A 22,116-nucleotide genomic window follows, 5' to 3' on the forward strand; every position below is an offset into this window, starting at 1 on the left:
AAAAAATTTTCTAATGCATTCATCTTTGGAGGTTCCACTGTAATTTTAACCTTTCATTCTGCACTGATCATTTCTAACAGCTTATTGAGGCTGTCACCCGGTTTCTTATTTCCTCTGCGCAAATCAAAACTGTTCCTTTGGAGCAAGCATACTTTCCATTGAAATGTGAATGTAACCAAATGTTAAATGCCATGTTGTTTCCTGGCAGTATCTTAGGACCCACAGAGATCTGCCGGATGAGCAGGTCTGTATGAAATGTGTGATGAGCGAGTGAAGACGGAGTGGGGGGGGAGTGAAATGGAAATATTTGCCTACTTGAAACGCGCCAAGGGAGATGATTGACAGAGTGTAAAAGGAGGGTACAGGCAAGTTATTCTATTTGTGGACAGCTGACTGAAAACCTAAAATAAGATGGAGTCCTCCAATGTGGACAAATTCTGCAACTACTTCAGTCTTAAGTCAAAGTTGCTGCTTTATTGTTTTCCCATAAGAAAGGTTGCTTCAAAGGATCACATCATATAAGTGAGACACAAAGTAAAAACCTTGGCAGTTCTGTAGTGTGGTAATAAATATCAGATGATATAGAAAACGTTAGCAAGGGCCAAAGAAACAAATAAGCTCATGAATACAATTGGCAACAAGCATGCACACATGGCGAATAAAAGAGCCGCACGTCAGTCATACAATGCATTTACATATTTTAAATTCGTAACATTTTGATGAGAGCCAGAAAAATGGTAAAAGAGTGCAGGGCTAAGACACAAGAGAGAATGCAGTTATTACACTAATTACACGGTGCAGCTATTGGAATAGGAAAAAAAAGTCAAGGCTGCCATCTCCCGCTGGTGGCGTCTTGCGTGGTGACGCAGGAGACGTGGAAGAACCGAAAGTGCTCTTGTTCATTGCCGCTCGTATACTCTGGTGCACACCACTTCATCTGCTCTCATGGTCTGAAAAGAGACGAAAGTGTTGAAATAATACTGTTAATCAATTCCTGTGAATCCCAGAAGAAAAAGTCCGAAAGTGTTTTCTCTTTACCAGGATCAGCTTGCCATCGTTGGTTATCTCCCGGGTCCAGGAGGTTTTAGGCCCCTCCCCTTTCTGCAGAGTCTGCTCGCAGCTGATCTTGCTGTCCGTCTCCCAACGAGGAGAACTCTGAGCAATGAGAGAGACAAACACAAGACGTCTTGATAAGGTAACTGGAGATCACAAGATGAATGTATAGTATGAATGTATAGTGGTTCCTCCAAAGTCAAGCTCCTTAACTTAAAGATCATAAAAGGTGGAGTTCAACCTAAATCATAGCAATAATCTTTACTTATAGACAAATTTTGGACATTGAATGTAAGTATATGAGGATAAGAATATATCGTAAGCTGCAGCATACCTCACTAATTGTTATTGATCTCATGATCTATTTTTCTTCCCACTGAAAACCAGTTGTCAATTGGGAGATGGGGTAGGGGTGTGTGAATGGAATTGTTCCCGTTCTTCCTTGGAGTCTAATGGCTCTTTCGGAATGAAACAAAACAGTCTGGCGTGTCCGCAGCCCCCCCTGGCCACCCTGTGGCTCCGCCCCTGTTTAATTTGTTCCACAACTGAGCTTGTAACTTAATTTACTCATCCAAAATGGTGCGTGGGAAGCAGGATGCCGTATGGCATATCTGAAGCTCACTCGTAGCCTATCTTAAATTTTGGGTTGCAACATAAAGGAACAAAAAGATCGACCAAGCAGTGCCTCGTAACTCGTAAAACTCGTAATTTAGTGCACTTATAAGTCAACATACCACTGTATTTGAAAAGAGAGCGCAGAGTGAAGTTGTATAGTGCTATGTTAGCTTCTTATGCTAGCTAGTTAGCGCCTGACTGGTTAGCTGCTTCATGTTTGTCGCTTATGACATTTAAGAATGTTAAAATGTTGATTAAAACAATGCCGGTATGATTGAAAAAGGTTTTACTATGGTGGCAGTTTGGACTTTTACCAGATGGAATTGATCACAATGGGAAAAATGTAGACTGCTATGTTAGCTTATTCTGTTAGCTAGTTAGCTACTGACTGGTTCGCTGCTTTATGATTGTTGCTTGTAACATTGAAGAATGTTAAAACGTTCATCAAAACACTTCCTGTATGCTAATAAAGGTTTTATGATGTGACAGTTTGGACTTTTTTCAAAAATAATTGAGCTCAACGTGAACTTTTGCTTCTGAGTGATCATCAATGCATTGTGGTCAGTTCTGTGAGATACCAGTGTATAAGAGTGAGTCAGAAGTGGGAGCCAGGGGGATTATGAGTGTTGGCTAATAGAGACACACAGAGGAACAAGAAGGGCGCTGTTACATGATAGCTTTCGATGCACTCATTGTTACCAGAGTGACACAAACACTGATTGGGTGTTTGCCTTGGAGACAAACAAACAGAGGCTACCTATGGGAAAACTAGGAGAGTAAAGGGAGAAACTGGAGTGAGACAGGGGGGAAAGAGGGGGAACCATGGGATGACGGCAAGTTAAAAGGGTTCGTAAAGAGTCCGAGCCGTGATAGGCCTTCAGAGACCGAGGGATGGGTGGAGATATGCTATCAGGCCAAATCAAACATATTGATGTAATGTGGACAGCTCTGTCTCCACACGCCCATCACTGCTGTGATTTGATGGGAAGAGAATGTAGGAATGTTCTCATCTATCTCGTGTACCGTGCAAGGACGTCCGTCCACTGTGCTCTCATTGAACTCCTGTCCTACAGTGAAAGTGATGTGGGTGTTCCGGACAGTGGTGGAGGTCTTAATGGAGAGGGTCTCGCCGTCCTGCGTGATCTCCACAAAGGGCCTGGACGCCGCCTTCACGGCGATCTTGCGCAGCATCACATTTACACCTGCAACACACACAAGACAAAAGTTAGCCTTTTTATTGAACCCAATTAATATGACGATGGAATTGTAGACTGTCAAGGGAAAAATGTTAACCCCATAGTAGACAAGAGACAGGACAAGCATTTAGAGAATAATGAGAGGTACAATTTCATAAAAAAAACTTGCATGCTAGGAGACATTTCAGATACAACATGATGGCTTCTTTCTAAGAAGTGTAAATTTCTCCTTAGAAGAGGTCATACATAAACACATGAACAAGCAGTTATCATCTGCCTCATGCAACTGCCACAGACATGATGCTTTGTCTCACAGGAAAGTGATAATACAATATGAGAGAGAGAAAGGAACAAGGTTTACCTTCATATCCTCTTACTAAAACAAAAGATTATGAGGTTATGAGGCATAGAATACAGTGCACTTCAGAGGTGCAAAGAAAACTATTTCTCTAACAGAGACAAATGAATTACCATCTCCTAAGTGTGTCTTGTTTTCCCATTCACTTTAGTCATCTTGATTTCAAAATTCAGGTTCAAACAAAGGCTAAAGCCTGCAAAGTAAATACTTGCGTAACCAGTGCAACTGTGAATGAATATTCCCATTCAGACTCTTCCAAACAAGAGTGCACCCGGGTCAAGAGAACAGATGACTTCTGTGTCACACCAAGACCGCTGCGGATTAAACAAACCTCATGTTGCACAGTGTGTGGGCCAAAACTTTCTAACATTTTATCCATTAATGATGAGAGAGGTAACAATGATGTCATATGACAAAACGTTGCCAGCACATCTGCATTTGGCCTAGACTTAATCATCTTTGCGCGCACAAACACATCCAGTTTCTGCGGTAACACCCAAACGGTTTCTTACCACGGGTATTTTTCTCCACATCTCTTCTGTGGTGTGCTTACATTTAGACAAAATAAGTAAAAACTGACTTAATGAAAGAAGGTAATGACACAGCACAGGAAGACAGCAAGAGCTCATACAGTATCTGTGCTTGTGCCTGTATGTCTGTGCTTCAAAATCTGTATCCAAGTGCGAAGGGAAGTGTATGCACATTGTCGTGTGTATGTCTGCCCGCCTTCCAGTTGGGTTTCCCAGGTCTCACACATTCCCACCTGTCAACAAGAGTAAATATATACACGCCGAGAAATGCCCAGTCATTCACAGTGCACCAGGATATCGACACTGCATGTACAGTATGTGTATTGTCACTTTGTCATTTGGAGTTTCCTGCTTTTTTTTTTCTTGTTTATCTAGCATGTGCTTACCTTACTTTTAGAATTGTAGCTCCACTTTAATAATAATGATGATGATAATAATAATAAATTTAATACAGAATTATGTATGTCAATTAATTGCTATCTGTATCGACATACAATGTTCAGAGTTCAGACAGAATTGTTTGGAAATATCCCGTCTCAAAAGTCATACCAAACCAGAGTTCTAACCATTACGTGTAAGCAAATCTCACCAGACTTGAACTCAGTGAGCATCTAAAGCAGCGTTCTTTTCACACCAAGAACCACTTAAAAAAAAAAAAAAAAAAAAAACTTCATTAACCAAGTACGACCGTGATGGCCAACCTTAAAATCCAGTAGCGTAGTAAGTCAAGGTTTCATAAAAAACAAGACAGAGGTTTCATTCCTAAAAGGTATATTACATATTTTTTAAGCCTTGTAACATTATGCAGTTTGTAAAATAACACTGGATTTAAATATAGGAATATAAAAAATAAAAAAAGAGTTAAATAATGATTAAATTAAAATGTATACCACATAAAACAAAAAATATACCTGAATAAAATTTTTAAAACAAAGTTCTAAATGATTAAATGCAACTGTATTGTATAAACAAGTTAAATACAACTGACTATACTTTACTACGGTGGCCTGGAAGTGTAAAACAATATAACAAATTGTGAAACACTAACATTTCAGAAAACACAAAAACAAAAGACGAAACACTTTAACATTTCAGAAAACAAAAACAAAACAAAACACGAAACACTTTAACATATCAGAGATCACAAAAACAAAAGACGAAACACTTTAACATATCAGAGAACAAAAAAACGAAACACTAAAGGTCTCTTTAGTGCGGTCGCACGGCTGACAATGCCCGCATTGCATCACGTGACCAACGAATTGCCCTGCGCAGGACCTCTGCGTAGCTTGCCGCGCACCCGACAAAAATAGTTGCTGCGCGTCGAACGCTGCGGAGATCATCTCTCGTGATTGGTCTGTTTTAGTCACATGCTGTGATGACGTACCAGCGTGCCCATTGGTTCTACATACCATGTATGTGGCCGCCTTCTCGATCGATTTTGCAGCATAATTAAATGTATCATCTGGGCATCTAGGTCCATTTGTTCTGTCGCGGTCGCCATTGTTGTTGCTTTGTTCCTTGTTGCTGAAAGGAAAGTAAAAACGGCTACCGGAAATTGCAAAAAAAAAAAATGCCGCAATGACCTCGGCGCGGTCGCTGTCCGCGCCAGTATAAAGAAGCCTGAACATTTCAGAAAACACAAAAACTGGTCACAAGCTATGCTTTTTCATCAACAGGCACATTATACATTATGAGTATAGTTTAGCATTGATGTTAAACAACATTTGATGCTTTACGTACTATTTATATGGCTTGAGCCGAGGCAACGTGACGGCACGGCTCGCAAATCCGAAAATTTATTTTCACCGTAGGGGAAAGCTTCTGTGCATTTTGACCGATCGGCCGCTCAAGAAAACCACCCGACTGGACTATGGCGCATTGTGCGTGGTTAGGCAACTGTTTCCTTCCCGATCAGATCAGAATGTATGCAAGGTAGATCCCTCGCTCGGTACGTTCAACAATGAATCGAGCTGGCAGCTTCCTTGCTAATATCCACACTTTCCCTTTAATTCTCGCCAGCGTCCTCTCTTTAGCAACCTGCTTCTTCTTTAACTCTAAATCTATCTTTTTATGGTTTAAGAAATGTGATCAAGTATAATATATTGTATATACAGCATCAAACGCATATACAGGCTCGCTGTTCAGGGCGTCCGTATATGCAATCGCTATTTGGGATGGACATCACGTTCCATCTGTGTAGCCTAACCTTCCCGCGATGCAGGAGCCAATCATGTTGAAGCAGGGCGGGTCTTGCCGAGAAAGGCCGTGAGATTTCCAAGAATGTCTGTGAAATCTGCCCCTCGCTTTCTGGGTGTCCGCAATTGTAATTTGTGTAGTCTTTTTGCAAGAGTGTTTCAGTTTCGTGTTTTGTTTTTGGGTTTTCTGAAATGTTAGTGTTTCATCTTTTGTTTTTGTTTCCTGAAATGTTAGTGTTTCGTCTTTTGTTTTTGTGTTTTCTGAAATGTTAGTGTTTCACAATTTGAGTGAGTGTTTTTTCTTTATTTTATTTAGTTAATTTGATTTAGTATAGTGGTTAACCTATGTTTTACACTTGTAAGATGAAGAATATTGAAATGTTACACGAAACATCACCTGAAGGTTTTATGACAGCAATAGGTAAGGAATGTATTAAATTACTTTCCATTATTTCCTATGGGACAAATTGATCCACAGATGTACTATATATATATATGTATGCTCTTTTAGACTGTGCGTCCTGCCAGTCATGTCAAGATTCATATAAAGTTAACAGCTCAAGTAAGATGTCGCTTTCCTGACAATGTGGGTTTATTTCAAGCAGCAAGCTGAGCTGCAAACATGAACTGACGCCCTATTTCTCTGTGTATCTAAAAGCCAAGTGGGGGGCCTTTTGGGAGGCACCTGGGAGACCCAAGGCTTCTCAAGTAACTGCTCCAGATTACATACGAGCTGACTTTTAGACACCCAGAAGGCTTGAACGCAAACAGATCTGGCCTGGCCAGACTGCACGCTTGCCAAGCGACCAAGGGAGGGGTCAGAGATCAGGGAGCAGAGGAAGCCTTTGGGTTGAGGAGAGGCAGTGAGGGATGGAGGGAAGCGGGGCCGCGGTGGGTGCTGACAGGTCGCATCCAGCTGCGCTTCACCCTGAGATGGAGATGCGTGTGTGTGTTGGGGGTGGGGGGTGGGGGGGGGGGGGTCACCTTCGTGCTCAAGGTGGACCACCATTGAACATGCACCATGAAGATACATGCTCATTATTGTTGATTGAGGTTATTTTTGAGTTCATGAGTAAAAGGTCAAATTGGTATTTTGGTTAGATCTTGGTTTGGGTTAGGATTACATACTCAACCAAGAGTGGGGAACCTGTGAGGTGCATTTGATCCACTCTGCCAACAAATCTCAGAGAAACTGTTTTTGAAAAAACACCAAAACATTCAACACATACAGTTTCATAATAAGTAACATGTTTTCAATCATTGCATCATATATATATTTTTTTTAAATACGTGTGGCCACGACGGGTGAGCTGGAGCCTATCCCAGCTGACTAGGGACAACCTGGACTACAGGTCGCCAGTCAATTGCAGGACACAAACAAAAAACCTTTCACACCTATGAGTCTTCAATGAATATAAGGATTAGAAAGGTTTGAACCCCGACCCTCGGAACTGCGAAGCAGGCAGCCGAACCACTATACACTGTGCGTCCCCCCCAAGCTATTGTCAGTGAAAATAATAAGAAAAAGTGGACTTGACATTTTTTTCCCCATGGTTTTTCCTGCATTCTTCATCTATTTCCTCATCCACAAGCCATGCGCACAAGTAATTGAAGACGCATGCACAAACGCGCGCATCGTCAATCTCCTCTTCAGTAACTACAATGGACGCGGTATAAAAACACGTCCGCACTCCCACATTGCACCACGCTGACTCAGACAAAACCTTGCGAACAGCAGGTGTTTCCCCCCCCCCCCCCCTCGCTGTCCGCGACTGTCACTTTAGATCACGTCGAGACTGTCCTGCACTGTATACGCGTCATGGCGCGCCTATTCAACGGGCGCACACGCACGCAGTCCGAGGCCTGCAAGTGGCACAGACAGATGTGCCGCCGTTTGTCTCTATTGTGTTACGGCTGCCCAACCGGGGGGGGGGGGGGGGGGGGCAGTAACGCTGGCTGGGGGCCAAAGCACTTGAATTTTTTTGCCGGCTACAGAATGACAAAGACCCCCTGCCCGCGCGTAATAGAGGCTGATGCTCGGTTGGTGCACAGAGAGAATTAAGGAAAAAAACTGACGGAGACAGATCATCGCGCACTCTTTGAAGTGCAACGATTTTCTCTCACTTACCCAACACTTTTAAGAGCTCCTCAAAGTTCTCAGAACTCTTCATCTCCCAAGTACCGGAGAAGTCCGGGATTTTGCGCTCCATCTTCGGATATGGTGTCGTTTAGGGTTGGAATGGGTAAAGTGTCTGTCACGTCCTCTTCTGCTGGACCACCGCTGCGTGCGCACCTCAAATGAGACAGTCAGAACACTCCGGTGTATTGTGCTCGTCCTCTTCACTTCTTCCCTGCGGCTTTTAGTGGTCCCCTGACTGTGTGCCTGCGCAAATAAAATGCAGTTGCGCTGCGGGGAAAAAGGCGGATACTCGTGGAGGTTCATGACCACGCCCGTTATTAGTACGGTCACGCCCCGTGGACACGCAGATTCCAGGCGTGGATCCACTGTGCGTTAATAGGTTCGCGCCCCCTGCAGGCCGCAGGCAACAATCGCCTATGTGGTTGTTTTTTTAATTTGCAATATATAAAAATGTAGTCTCTATAAATACTGTATTCATAGCATGGTTAAGTCTGGATGTGGTGAACATGCGGTGCTACGGAAGAGGCAGACAGAGGGAGCCTGCATGAGTGGCACTGAGGCCAAGTTCACCCTCCCAAACCCCCCCGAGCTTCATGCTGCTGCCATAAAAATAAAAGCGCCGGTAATGGGATACAGCTTCTGACCTGCACGCTGGAATATCCATTTAACATGGGGTCGCTGGAAGGGGAAATTAAAAAAAAAAAAAAAAAAAAAAGCGCTGGGATTGGCGCAGGTCGACGATGGCGTTGCCCCCCGCCCTCCAACCCACCCGCTGCGTGAACGGAAGAGAGCCGAGATGGGGGAGGAGGAGACGTGCCTGTGGGGCAGGGTCAGGGCCCCGCGGTGTGGGAGGCAGGCCGATCAGGAACACACACACACACATTCAGCCGTGCATGCGCGCACATGCACGCAGATGACGGATGGCGACGATACAAAGCCGACGTTAACTATTGACTTTTGATGGATGATCCCATCCGCTGCACGGCGAATTAGCGCGGGGTAACCCGGGCGACTTTGAGGAGGGGAAATTGGAAAGGGGGCTGCGGCCGGGGCGTTATGGTTCCCCACTACAAATACGCAATGGCTCCGTGTCAGTCCACACACGCAAGGAGTAATAAAGAAGAGTTAGATAGGTAATTGGATAACTGAAGACATGCGCCTTTACGCACAGACGTGTCCAAATTCCAGCAGTTTTGCACCGTGATCGGCGGCTTTGTTCGACGTGAACCAGACTTGCACGCGTTGCTGCCATGCACGGTCGCTTTGAAGGACGGCCACACAAATAATGCGACACTCCGAAAATATTACAAAAATAATGACGCATTGATACGAGAATATTAAGAGAAAAATCACGGCATAAACGTTAAGATGTTTAGTACTCTGGAAAAAAACGTGCAATGAAATCAACTGCTTGTGCTTTTCTTGTCCCCCCCCCCCCAAACTCTTACATTTGTGTGCAAATTCATCTCAAATCACTTTTTTTTTCTTGTCATATGTCGTTTTTTCTCATATCAAACCATTCTTCAAAAAACATTACAGGTTTTTATCTTGTAATATTACAGCTTTTTTGCCTTTGATGTTTTAATATTGTAGCTGTTTTCTAAATAAAAAAATGAAGATGCTCCTCAAACATTTTGACGTTATTTTCGGAACATTGTGTTATGCTCATAACATGACAATTTATTACTTGTAACGTTACAACTTTTTACTCCGATAATTAGGTTTTCCCCCTAAAATTAAAGCTTTCTATACCCAAATGTGCTTTTGGGTACTATTTAGCACCCATTTTAGGTATTGAACCAGCCATTATCCAGTAGTTCTACATAGCAACAAAGGAGAACCAAATGTTTCTTGGATATTAATCCTAATATTTTCCTGTAGGAACTCCATGGTGCTATATACTGTAGAATAATTGATGCAAGACTAATCCCTTATATGAACCCCTAAAGTACAAAAATGGTTTACAATGGTGCAATATGGAACCAGGGGTGCTATATAGAACCAAGAGTGCGATATAGAACTGACATAGATGCGGGTTTTCATGGTGTTGGTGTAGAAGCAACAGTGGAGGACTTAAGCACAGGGAGGCAAGGCCAGGGGTGCAGCATGGACTCAAAAATATTTATTAGAAAAAAGGCAAAACAAAGAGTACTACAGCATGAAAAAAATACTGAATTAAAAGTACAAAAACCATTATACAGGGTAACATGACAAAACATGACAACACGACAGCAACAATGATCCCACGCAGACTGCAAAACACCAAAGGACTTAATACAAGCAAACTGATGAGACAACAAGGCACACCTGGACAAGAGATGAGTGGGTGGAGGGAGCTGATTGGCTGACACAAGTAACAGGGCTGAGGAGAACAGGTGGAGAAGGAAACCTAACGAGAACATGAAACAAAACTAAATCTAATCTAAACAAAGTTAATAAAAACACAGATCATGACAAGAACCTCTGAAGCACTTTTGTTTTTCCAGTGTATTTTCAAAAATTATGAAATTTTTCTTGATGAATTGATTTATTCGTTGATTGATTAATAATTTTATTTGGTTGTTGCATAGTGTTAGCAAACAATAGAATACAGTGCCGTGAAAAACTAATGGCCCCCTTCTCAAATTCTAATATTATACCATAGTTTCCCCACATGAATGTTTAAGCTCGTCAAACAAATGTAAATATCAGTCAAATATAACCCAAGTGATCTTAAAATGCTGTTTTAAAATGGTGATTTCATTTATTAAGGAAATAAAACTATGCAGTTACCTAGCCTTGTGTGAAAAAGAAATGCCCCCCTAAACCTAATAACTGGTTGGCCCACCCTCAGTAGCAACAACTGAAATCAAGCGTTTTCTATAACTGACAATGAGTCTTTCACATCTCTGTGGAGATATTTTTGCAATTCACTGAGCGTAGAATAGCGGGCGCCAGTGTCGACCATCATGGAGAGACGATGTCCAGCTACAATCACCGGAATGCACGGGTCTGCCAAAGCCTGCACATCGAGGCATCCCAGGTACCCCTATTGGCGAGTGGTGTACTGGCCAGGTAGGGATTTGGTGGCTGGTGGGGCATCGCAGGGTGCGGAGTTGGCCTGGTCCATTAAGGTTGGCGGGAGGATTCGTTTGACGAAGCAAGCGGAGGCACTGTGGCGAGCACTTATCCAACTCAACACTGCGAGAGTCCCTCGCCCAGTGACCCCACATTCCGCAGTTATAACGCGACCCACCCAGCCCCCCTGGTCTCACTCCACCCTTACCTTTCGCTCCTTGTCCACGCCCTCGCTGATTGGCCTGGCGTGGCGGTCCCAATTGGTAATGTTGTGCCTTAGTTGGAGTCTGAGCCGGAGCAGGTGGAGCGGCGGTGGTGGTCCTCTACTGCACCAATTGTTCCTTCTTTTTTTTTGTTTACACGTTTTACCTCCTGGGCCTGTAGATGTAATATTTCTTTTTTAGTAAGGCATCCTTTTCTGTATTAACTTTTTTTCCTTTTTCAATATGTCTGGCTAAGTGATGTAAAAAGTGTGTTTTCCACTCAGCCGGTGTTGCCGTTGTCATGGCTAGTTTGTCTCTCTAGCCTCCGCCACTTGGGGGGGGGCGCTGCTCGGAGCACCGCCTCTTGGTAAAGTTGAGTCATTAACAGACTAGCTGATGGATCACTTTCCGACGCTTCTGACCAATCTCGGCGCATGCGTGACAAATAAGCAAGACCAGTTTCTCTGTCGGCCATCTGAAAGACACAGTTAGACAAAACCCCAAGTGGAGTGGGGAACATTTCCTTCTTTCCCTACAACGTCAGCGTGCTCCCTTTGTTGAATAAAGTCTCAAACCTGCATCTTCTGTTGTTTTGCTTTGGGTTCCAAATATGTGTTTGATGCAGTCGTAACATATTTCACCTGCTGTGTATGTGTGTGTGTGTGTATCCTTAATGAGCTCATAGTAATGTTACAAGTAGTTGTGCATCGTAGAGGACTAGGCTTTATTACAATTTATTTTACAGTCTGCTGCCTTAAGTTACCTTTGAAACACAAGAGGCTTTCCCACCGCAGGAACCTTTGCAGGAACCTCCCTAGCTACCCTCGTAGCTTGAGTTCCCGTGTCCTGTGTCCTCAACCGAAATAAACTACCATGGTACGGAAGGTTCCCCCTGGGTTATTTCAGTCCTCTTGGCGGGTAGGGTCTTCTGAGAGCTACCAGGAACACTTTGAGGGGCCGGGCTGTGCTGACAAACACTGATTGGTTGACAGACCTCTGTAGGCGTTTACTTTTTCATTCAGAGAGCGGTCATTACTGAATGCGGCGTTATGCAAGGCTAGAACTAAGATTATTAAAATACATTGAGAAGCAAAACTTCCAATGACCGATCTTTACGTTTTCCCACTGAGCAGCAGTTAGTGGACAAGGAGCAGGCTGGACAAACTTTGTGCTCGCCGAGCATACGTCGCCAGGCCGAACGAAGCCTGGCTCAGCGGTGAGTCATGGCGGCAGACTCAGTGGCGAAGTCCGCCGCCAAATACATATACAAACTGTACAATGTGATATAGTAACAAGTTAAATATTACTTTACATTTTAGCACAAGGTGAATAAAAGGTCCATAAAAAGCATGTGAGCGTATGTTCTCTAAAGCTGGAGAACTTGCATGAAGAAAAATGTAATTGCCTGAATGCAAAGACAGAAAGACTTGTCTTTTTTTAATAAATCTATAAATAAATATAGAAGCCTGTAGCTGACAATAGATGTGATTTATTGTTCTCAAATTTGTAGTATGTATTTAACTTTTGTCTAAAGACCCCAACCATAAAGAAAACAACATTTTAGCAAGTTGGGGTTGAAACTAACATGTCATCAGCCCATAGTTCCATTAGTTATCACAGCATACACAGGAAGTCCGCTAACCAGTTTTCCGGGTTTGGTCACGTGGCGTTCCACATATAGCGGATTAAAACCTTTTACTCCTAACATAACAACGTTTTACTTTTATCAGTAACATTACTTTTTTGTGTAATTGTCCAATTATCTTTGCTTTTTTGGGGGGCCCTCACACTCCTTCACACAAATTGGTCCAAACATCAAGTGTTAAGCCAAAACAGAGCTACAATTTCCCCATCAGGCCATTTCCTCTTTTATATTACTCACTGCCTGTGTCCACCTTGCATTTGAGTTTGTTCGGACAATATTGGAATAATCAGCCTGAGTGAACGTATGCTTCTATTTAACGCTTGGTTGGCCCCATTTATATCCAGCCCAGCATCATTCTGCCTCTCTGCTGCTATGGTGGTCTGTCACACGGCCTCTGTTCCCAAAGTGAGGATTGATCTTTGAAAGTGACTGATGCAGCCACAAAAGTTACAATGCGCAACTGTCCGCATTTGGGAAGATTCATGTTCTCCCCGCCTGGCTAAGTATTAGCATATGACCGTGACATGCCAACAGATGCATCAAAAAACGGGTGGATTGTAGCACACATCCCTGAAATGTGTGTGTGATGCTGCATGTCAGCACGTGATGACAAAGGGCCGCTCCGCATTCAGGTGCACTCAGCCATGAGCTGCACCCCTCAACCTTTCCCTCATTCTCTCTCTCTTTCTCTCTCTCAATTCCTCCCTCTCCTTTACCTCATGCAACTTTCTCTGTGCCCCCCTCCTTTGCCACTTTTCTATTCTTCCTCCTCCCCGTCAAGCTTTTGTTCTTTTGTGCCGCTCTGACACATTCCTCAAGCATGTTTAGAAGGGTAAAACCAAAGGGGAGAGGACCCAAAGCAGATGACTTAAAGAAGAGCAAGAACATTGGAAACTGTCCGCATGTTTTACCACATTGTTGTGGCGTAAAGGATGTGAGAGTGTGTCAGCAAAGAGAGGGAGATCAAACACTTGGTGACAGAGATGGAGAGGTTGGCAAACCGCCAAAGATATGGAAAAGAGAGATTCTCCTCTCTTTGTGGGAAAGCCAAACGCATTTCTCTTGTGTTCCCGTCTTTCAGTTTCCCTTTAAAGGATTTTTGCCTCCATCAAAACTGAGCAACATTACCTTTGTCAAGTCCCAACTTTGGCCACTGCCCAGCTCACACTGCACCCGACCCCTATGGCCCCTCCCACAGGTGGTGAGCCCATGGGAAGGGGAACCCACGTTACCCTTTCGGGCTGTGCCCGGCCGGGCCCCATGGGTGCAGGCCCGGCCACCAGGCACTCTCCTTGAGCCCCACCTCCAGGCCTGGCACGGTGACCCGCGTCCGGGCAAGGGAAACCTAGATCCATATATTTTGTTCGTCATAGGGGTTTTTGGAGCCATACCTATGGTCACGAGCTGTGGGTCGTGACCGAAAGAACAAGATCCCGGATGCAAGCGGCCGAAATGAGTTTCGTCCGCAGGGTGTCCGGGCTCTCCCTTAGAGATAAGGTGAGAAGCTCGATCATCCAGGAGGGGATCAGTGTAGAGCCGCTGCTCCTCCGCATTGAGAGGAGCCAGATGAGGTGGCTCGGGCATCTGTATAGGATGCCTCCTGGACGCCTCCCTGGTGAGGTGTTCCGGGCACGTCCCACCGGGAGGAGACCCCTGGGACGACCCAGGATACGCTGAAGAGACTACGCCTCTCGGCTTGCCTTGGAACGCGTCGGGATCCCCTCGGAAGAGCTAGAGGAAGTGGCTGGGGAGAGGGAAGTCTGGGCTTCCCTGCTGAGGCTGCTGCCTCCGCGAACCCGACCTCGGATAAGCGGAAGACAATGAATGGATGGAAGTCCCAACTTTTGATCCAGCTCTCTTATTGGTTCTCATTAGACTGTGGCGGTGTAGCCATTGCTGTGACTGGCAAATGCAGTTTCACATAATTCAGGACATATTCGAGTGAGGATTTGCTGTCTTTGTTGGCAGGCAACCAGTCAAGGAAGTAACCCATCCCAAAGTCAGCTGGGATGGGCTTCAGCTCATCCACGATCCTAAGAAAAGCGCCATAGAAAATGGATAGATTCATTGAAGTGCAGTGAGGTTTATGGCCGGTGAGGCACTGACATGAAAGTCAGATAACCACCTCAACAAGTTTTTTTTCGTCTTTCTGAATCAAGTCTGCACAGGTGCATTAAAAACATGGAGTAGTCCATTGCATGATAAGGAACGGGGAGTGGTTGTAACAATCATGATAGATCAGGGGTTTCAAATTCATTTTTGTCAACAGCCACACTGTCGGTACCCTTTCCCTGAGAGGCTTGTTATGACCGCCTGTCGAAAAGCAATGAAGAAGCGGCGTAAACCAACGAATTGTCCCAATTCATTGTGATGTAAAGTTGCTACGGTGAAGTATTAGCCCAATGTTAAGCTTCTTTTTTTGTTTCTTTTTTTTTTGTCATTGGCGCTTACGTTGGTTTGAAGACTAAAATAAATGCTAAAAACCATCAGTGCAAAAGTCAGATTTGGCTGACACAACCACGTCTTCTTCGGCAATGTGTCTTCATTCAATCGACAACAAACAGAGCTTCCAAAATCGGCAGTAACAGTTACTCGTACTTAAAATGCACAAGCGGATGCATAAGTAGCCATGTGGCTCCTTTGAAACTGGTACGTGATTGGCCGACTGTCGTATCCCCACACCCCCAACACTAGTTCATACAAGTAAGAAGACGCTGCTCATGGAATTATGTACATGTTTGCCTGATGCTGTTGTGCGGGCCAATGTCATGCTGATTTAAAATTTATCCCGCGGACGGGTCGAAATTGCTGCGCAGGCACTTGCCAATAGCCTCCTCTGTTGTAAGTACAGTAATTTTACCAATAATACCTTTTTATTTTTGTCATTAACTGTTAAAATGCATTTTTTTTAATGTGAATTTTTTTTTACCAGTACATTACAATACATGTCAAGTGTAGCTGGAGTTTAAAACTAGATAAAAATGACTATTATGGAGAAATAACTGGTTAGAAGTTAAAATCGCATAATTCACCGGAACATAAACACGGATGCACAACATTGTGCAGAAATGTGTGCAGCACAACACTGTGCTGCACTGTTGTTAAAGATGCAGTCTCCACATAATGTAACATTGCTTTAACAATGTGGACAGTCTCCACGCTTCACCTGAAAGACTGTTTGCATGCTTCGGTAGGTGCTGCTACTTTGGTTAGCAACGGAGTTCATATGGCCTGGCTCAGCAGTTCACTCTTTAATGTTTGTGTGTGAACAATATAGTCCATGAACTGAGATGATTACAAATACGATCTGTTTCTTTTTTTCGGAAGTGGAAATATTTATATGCAGGAAAAACTCTGGGCGCTGTCTCCTTGGCTGGACTTTACTGAATCTTGGTGGATTTTGAGCCAGTGGAAATCCAATAAATAAAGGAAAACTCATTGCAATCGAGTGACATCACTGAAGGGTGAAGATTGGAGCTCGAGTTGTATCAAGCTGTCCATGTCCGTGACAAAGTGGAGACAGTTCCCGCCAGAATAAAAGAAAATTACGTGTATCGGGCCAAATGTGAATGGAACTTTAAGCATGTTGCTGGAAAATGGTCAACTTCAAACGCAGCATCGTGCTTAACCTTTTGAATGTTCTCATGAGGTCATGTTGCAAAAGTGAGAGTGGGAAAGACCACGTTGGAGCCTCGAATCAGCACTCTCACAGGGATGAAATGTCCCGTTTTCCCGCTCCTGCTTCCTCTTGTATAGCATATCATTTCCTATTTCCTCTCCTCGGCCGAATGTCTCACAATTTCCCCTTCACGGACTGGGTGAACTCTTCCTTATCTAGGCCCAAAATGACATGACCTTCAGCGTACCTCGTTCATCGTTGACAGTGGAAGTTCTCTATCACTGTCCTGATGCGTCCCTTATCACAGCGGCGTTGTAGTCAGACATCCCAGCAAATCCGAGCCCTGTGCGTGTAAATGGGAGTAATCAGCTGCTGGTAAAGTCACACTTTAGTGGCATTCTTCACTTTATCATGGAGCTGACTTCTAATAAAACCACTCAACCCAATAACCCAGATGTGACCGTGACCCTGCCTATACTCCCAACTCCTGGAAATCATTATCAGTGGCCTTTTGGCCTCACAGGAAACCACTGGGCTGATTTTCCTGGCAGACAACACAAGCAAGAATGAATGACTGTATCTTTGTTGTGTGATTTACACATGGACCAGTGGGGGGGGTCTTAAAATCCTCCAGGAGTTGTAAGACAATCCTGAGATCATTAGCTGGAAAAGAACAATCAGTAATTTGCCCCTTTGTTGTGCAGGAAAGTGATCACTTATGGACAATGAGATGAGGTGCTTGCAGGAGGAAGTTTCATTTTCACAGTTTAATTTCTGTTTAAAGTGATACCACAGCCCTGGTGGGTGACCTTCCTCACCATCTGGCTTGGATCATAGCAGTATGCAACTACAATGTGGGGAAAATGATAAAGAATTGGAGGCTTTGATTTTGGAAATGATGTGGATAAAAAAAATAAAAATAATCAGATCAGTGCGCAGTGGAAACAGACATATAATTGAAATAGGCCAATTGAATAAACTTTGAGATGCATATATGTTAAAATTGCTCTCATCAGTACAGTAATAGCGGGGTTATGTGCTATTTGAGTCTAGAGTGGATATAAAAAAGGTGGTTCACTGGTGTTCAAATGCCAAATTTTTGTCATACCGTATAAAAAAAATAAGACCAAGATAAATCATTGAAAAACCATTGCCACCAATAATGTCACCTCTAACCTATACAACTCAACTGAAAAAAGGTAAACTTTTCCAGAGTGGATGGGGGGAAAAAAGAGATGATGTGGTTGCACAAGTGTGCACACCCTCTTATAACTGGGGATATGGCTGTGTACAGAATAAACCAATCACATTTAAACTTTTGTTAAATGGGAGTCAGCAAACACCTGCCACTATTTAAAGTGCCTCCAATTAACCTCAAATGAAGTTAAATTGTTTGAGTGGGCTTTTCATGACATTTTCTTGCTTACAAGCAGAACCTGAAGGTTTTGTGCTAACACTGACTGCTTTTTAGAACTGTTCATAATTCCCTCCATCTTGACTAAGGCTCCAGCTAAATAAAAAGATTTGCAAACCATGATGCTGCTACCATCATGCGTTATTGTAGGCATGGTATTCTTTTGTTGATGAGCAGTGTTGTGTTTGTGCCAAACATACTGTTTGGAATTACGGCCAAAAAGTCGGTTTCATCACACCTTAACACATTTCCCCACGTGTGTGTGTGCGAGATTTCAACAGAGGTAACGCTTACAAGCTCAGAAACTCAATTCTTTCCCAATCCCAATTCTCAATTCCATGTTGTTTGTATCCGGTTTTCAAAATAAAAAAACTTTAAAGTAACATTACTGATGCATTCATTTTATGTTAATTGATCTTACCAAGTGAAGAACTGTATGTCTTATTCTGAGGACGCAAAATGATGAATGCTGAACCACACAGCAATACTTGGCTTGCGGAGCATAGCATTGACTAGCAGATAGAATCTGAAGAGACGATGACAGCTGGAACCACTTGTGCTAAGATTTTGTAAAGAAGCGCTGCGGTTGAACGTTTGCATTTAGTCAATAAGAGGATATGCACCGTTTTTTATTTTTACTTACACTGTGTAAAACATATATATATATATATATATATATAATTAATATCAGGCCATTTAAAGTGATGTAGCCGGCCAGACCTGGCCTCAAGGCTTTAAGTTTGACAACTCAACTGTAACATAAATAATTGATCTCTGAAAACAAACATTGTATAATCAGCAGCTCACCAATCCTAGAATAGGACACTGGACCTTGAATTGTTATTTATAGACGTCAACGGATCACGTATCGCCATGAGTGCACCTCTGTCATGTGGACAGGGTTATGTAAGGCAGCTATGCGTGGAGTTGGCAAACCCCTCCCCCTGACGCTCCCAGACAGGAAATCTGCGACGACCTGACGACAGAAAGCTCCTGTATCTGTAGCGTTCAGGGTAGTTTACAGCTAACAAGAAGCTTCCTCTCTTGCTAAAACAAGGTATAGTGATTTTTGCACCGCAAAGTGGTTTACCACGTCGTCTTTTTTTTATGTAGAGAGGAAACGCAGACAGCTGTGGGTTTTGTACACTGTTCGCTTGTGTGGAGCAGGAGCAGGAGCAGCAAGCTGAGACACGCTGTCCTTTTTGATGAAGTTGGAGGGCTGTAAAATCCACAGTTTGTTCTCGCTGATGTGAAAGCATTTGTTTCACTCCAGGGGCTGCTGGGTAATGGCCGCTCTCGGGTTTGTATTCATTCTGGTCGCCTGTATCCTGTTGGCTCATCAGACGCAGGCACGAAACGACGCTCCCTGCCAGCGGTCCAAATGGAACAACGGCTACAACACGTTCGTCAAGCGTCACATCCGCACGGGGCTCCCTACCTCTCTGGATGTGGACGAGTGGAGGAGCTACATCAAGAACAACGGCGGCTGTGATAGACCAACCCAGTCCTTCCTTCACCCAAAAGACTTGGACAGGGTGAAGGCCGTGTGCTCCAACAGTGGGGGGAAGACGTTCAAGGACAACCTGTGCATCAGCCAGGAGCCCTTCTCCTTTGTCACGGTGAGGAGTGAGCAGGGGACCTGCGGAATCAGGAAGATCGTCCAGGAAAGCAAACATCTGATCCTGGCCTGTGAGGTGCTGGAAAACCAGTGCCTGCCAGTCCACTTTGAGGGAAACGCCATAAGCGCAAAGCCCAGCAACAATGCCAAAGGGTGCCAGGATCTAGATATTAAAGGGCACGCGCCCGACTTTAAAACAACATGGCTGTGGTTGCTGTCAGCCGTGTTAGTTATGTTTGCCTAATTTGAGGGACTGAATAAGTCATTGAAGATTTGATCATTTCAACATTATGGAATTCTCCTGCTCACGCATGTGCCCATTTATGACTGTGCTTTTTAGATACAAAGATGACTTCCTATGAGAAGACTTCACTGGTATTGTATGTAATTAAGTGACAAATAAAAAAGGGAAATGGGGTTGACTTTGGTGCCCCCTGCAACTAAACTCTGCAACAGCCCTCATCTTTTCATAACCTTAATGTGAAAGATTTTAGTTTCCCCAACTCAGTTTTTACAACTTCAAACAGCTGCTGGAGGTTCTCACCTCCACACACAGAAGACCTATGTATTTATATCTTTATTATATGGATATCTGAAAGTGAATAGCTACAGTATATTCCACTCTCTGCACAAATTGTCTGTTCTCCATATAGCTTCTTAACCAATGCAGCCCTGCATTCTTAATCCTAATCCCATATATTTCCATTTTTCAAACAGAATCTCATGAACAGATGCGTCAAAAGCTTTCTTTAAGTCTGTAAAAATTGTTAATGCAAACTTCTTAACATCAATTTCATCTATTCATCATGGGATGTTATAACCATTGGAAAGTCAAATACACTTTCTAAAGGAGAAGGATGGATAGAGGTGTTTGTGAATGCGAGGGTGATCCAGAGTTTTTCTTGAGATGCATTGCAGGTTACATGGTGACACAACAGCTTTTCACTGAGTCAGCAAACACACTGTTCAAGCCTCTTAATGCTCAGTCTGAAACCTGACACCGCCCATCAACCACCACAAGATGGCAGGAGAGTGCTTTTAATGCCATCTATCCATTTCTGAACTGCTTATCCTCACTCGGGTGGCGGCTGTCTCTCAGCTGACTTCGAGTGAGAAGAGGGGTAACACCCTGAACTGGTCGCCAGTTGCTATTTGGTGGTGTGCCTCTTCATCGTTTTGGAAAGTTTTGCAGCCCTCCTCTTCCTCAACTTTCCATTCTGCCACACTGCATCATTAGATGATGTTACTTTACTGTCTGTCTGCGTTCCTCCTCATGTTCCCTCATTAGTCTTACTGTCATGTCGTTTGCATTAAAACATGCTTTGCAGCGATGCGGAGAAAACAACGCGTCGGATGCTCGTTTTCTTTGGGTGACTGATGCGAGGACAGTGCATTTAAAGACCCACCACGTCCAGCCTAATGCATACAGTGGTGAAATGCCATTAATCCATTCCAGCCCCACAAACACAGTTTGCGTTGGAATATCCATTGCTGAAAGGGTTATAACTATTGCAAGATGCTCGTTTCGTTAGTCCTGTCTATGGCGTTTTGCATTGTGTGATGGCATTAAGCTAGTGGACTTTCATAAGTTATGTGGTTTAATTATATATTCAAGATGTAATTCTCTTCATCTTCTTTTTAAACCTTAGCTGGGAATAATGAGAAACCGCTTGAAGCAAGCTCTCGTCCCCTTTTCTTGAAGAATTGTTCAATACCACACCTACCTCAAATGTTTTTGTAATTTAAGACGAAAAATTGTCTCAGTCAAGTGCCACTGTAATTTTTTTCCACTAATCTCAGCTGCATCATGGATGTGACCAGTGCTTGACCGTCTGATTAGGCATACCTGACCCCTCATATAATGTAGACATACAGACATATAAATATGTCACACATCGTCAACTGGGGTTGAGGAAGAAGTAAAAGTGTATGACCATTATCGAGGAATAGCAAAAGGAGAAAAAAAGAATGAGTGCTGACTGAGAAACAAGGCGGCGGGTGGGGGTCAGAACAGTAGGACATAAGAAGAAAAGGAGTGGCGACACAATGAAAAGCAGCCATGCACTTTTAATGAACTAAGGAGGTTTCAGAAAAACAAACTGAGGCACAAACTATGGGAAAGGGCGCTTTCGTTTCTTTTCAGCTTTCTCTCTCTCCTCCTATCCTCTGCTATTTCCTTTCTTTACACATTTGACCTCTATAATCTCAAGGACCCATTGGGTTATTAAACTGCTAAGAATCATCTGAATGGCATGCAGGTATTGACACACTAAAGTGGTGATTGGTTGCAAGTCTAACCTCTATTTGCAGTTGTTCTGCTTTTGTAGAGCGGCGTATAATAAATGAGCACAATAATTAAAACCACAAAGTGCAAAAGGGCTTTCCAGAGGGTGGGGGGGCTGCAGGACAAAAGGAGTGTGTGTAATTCGGCATCTGTGTGCTTCTGCTGGATGGACGCAGCTTGAGTCAT

General features: G+C 43.6%; 2 protein-coding genes across 2 annotated transcripts; one reads left to right on the top strand and one right to left on the bottom strand.

Moving 5' to 3' along the window:
* Positions 1 to 454: 454 nt before the first annotated feature.
* crabp2a (cellular retinoic acid binding protein 2, a) lies at positions 455 to 8,356 on the bottom strand. The gene is made up of 4 exons (XM_061777128.1): positions 8,079 to 8,356; positions 2,692 to 2,870; positions 1,039 to 1,155; positions 455 to 950 (listed from the first exon to the last, which is right to left on the bottom strand). Exons 1-4 carry the CDS (start codon positions 8,158 to 8,160, stop codon positions 900 to 902), a joined length of 429 nt encoding a protein of 142 aa, XP_061633112.1. The 5' UTR covers positions 8,161 to 8,356; the 3' UTR covers positions 455 to 899.
* Positions 8,357 to 18,954: 10,598 nt separating this feature from the next.
* LOC133479758 (uncharacterized) lies at positions 18,955 to 20,091 on the top strand. The gene is made up of 2 exons (XM_061777127.1): positions 18,955 to 19,085; positions 19,302 to 20,091. Exon 2 carries the CDS (start codon positions 19,315 to 19,317, stop codon positions 19,888 to 19,890), a length of 576 nt encoding a protein of 191 aa, XP_061633111.1. The 5' UTR covers positions 18,955 to 19,085; positions 19,302 to 19,314; the 3' UTR covers positions 19,891 to 20,091.
* Positions 20,092 to 22,116: the final 2,025 nt, after the last annotated feature.

The sequence above is a fragment of the Phyllopteryx taeniolatus genome, chromosome 6 (genome assembly GCF_024500385.1).
Source record: "Phyllopteryx taeniolatus isolate TA_2022b chromosome 6, UOR_Ptae_1.2, whole genome shotgun sequence".
In the NCBI taxonomy this organism is placed as follows: domain Eukaryota; kingdom Metazoa; phylum Chordata; class Actinopteri; order Syngnathiformes; family Syngnathidae; genus Phyllopteryx; species Phyllopteryx taeniolatus.

What these genes read in the sequence shown, in the direction of transcription:
- crabp2a (XM_061777128.1), bottom strand. Translation starts at nt 8,160, where the DNA reads ATGGAGCGCAAAATCCCGGACTTCTCCGGTACTTGGGAGATGAAGAGT. An exon ending in GGAGCTCTTAAAAGTGTTGG is followed by an intron (nt 2,871 to 8,078) that starts GTAAGTGAGAGA and finishes TGTGTGTTGCAG; the next exon opens with GTGTAAATGTGATGCTGCGC. An exon ending in ACGATGGCAAGCTGATCCTG is followed by an intron (nt 951 to 1,038) that starts GTAAAGAGAAAA and finishes GTCTCTTTTCAG; the next exon opens with ACCATGAGAGCAGATGAAGT.
- LOC133479758 (XM_061777127.1), top strand. Translation starts at nt 19,315, where the DNA reads ATGGCCGCTCTCGGGTTTGTATTCATTCTGGTCGCCTGTATCCTGTTG.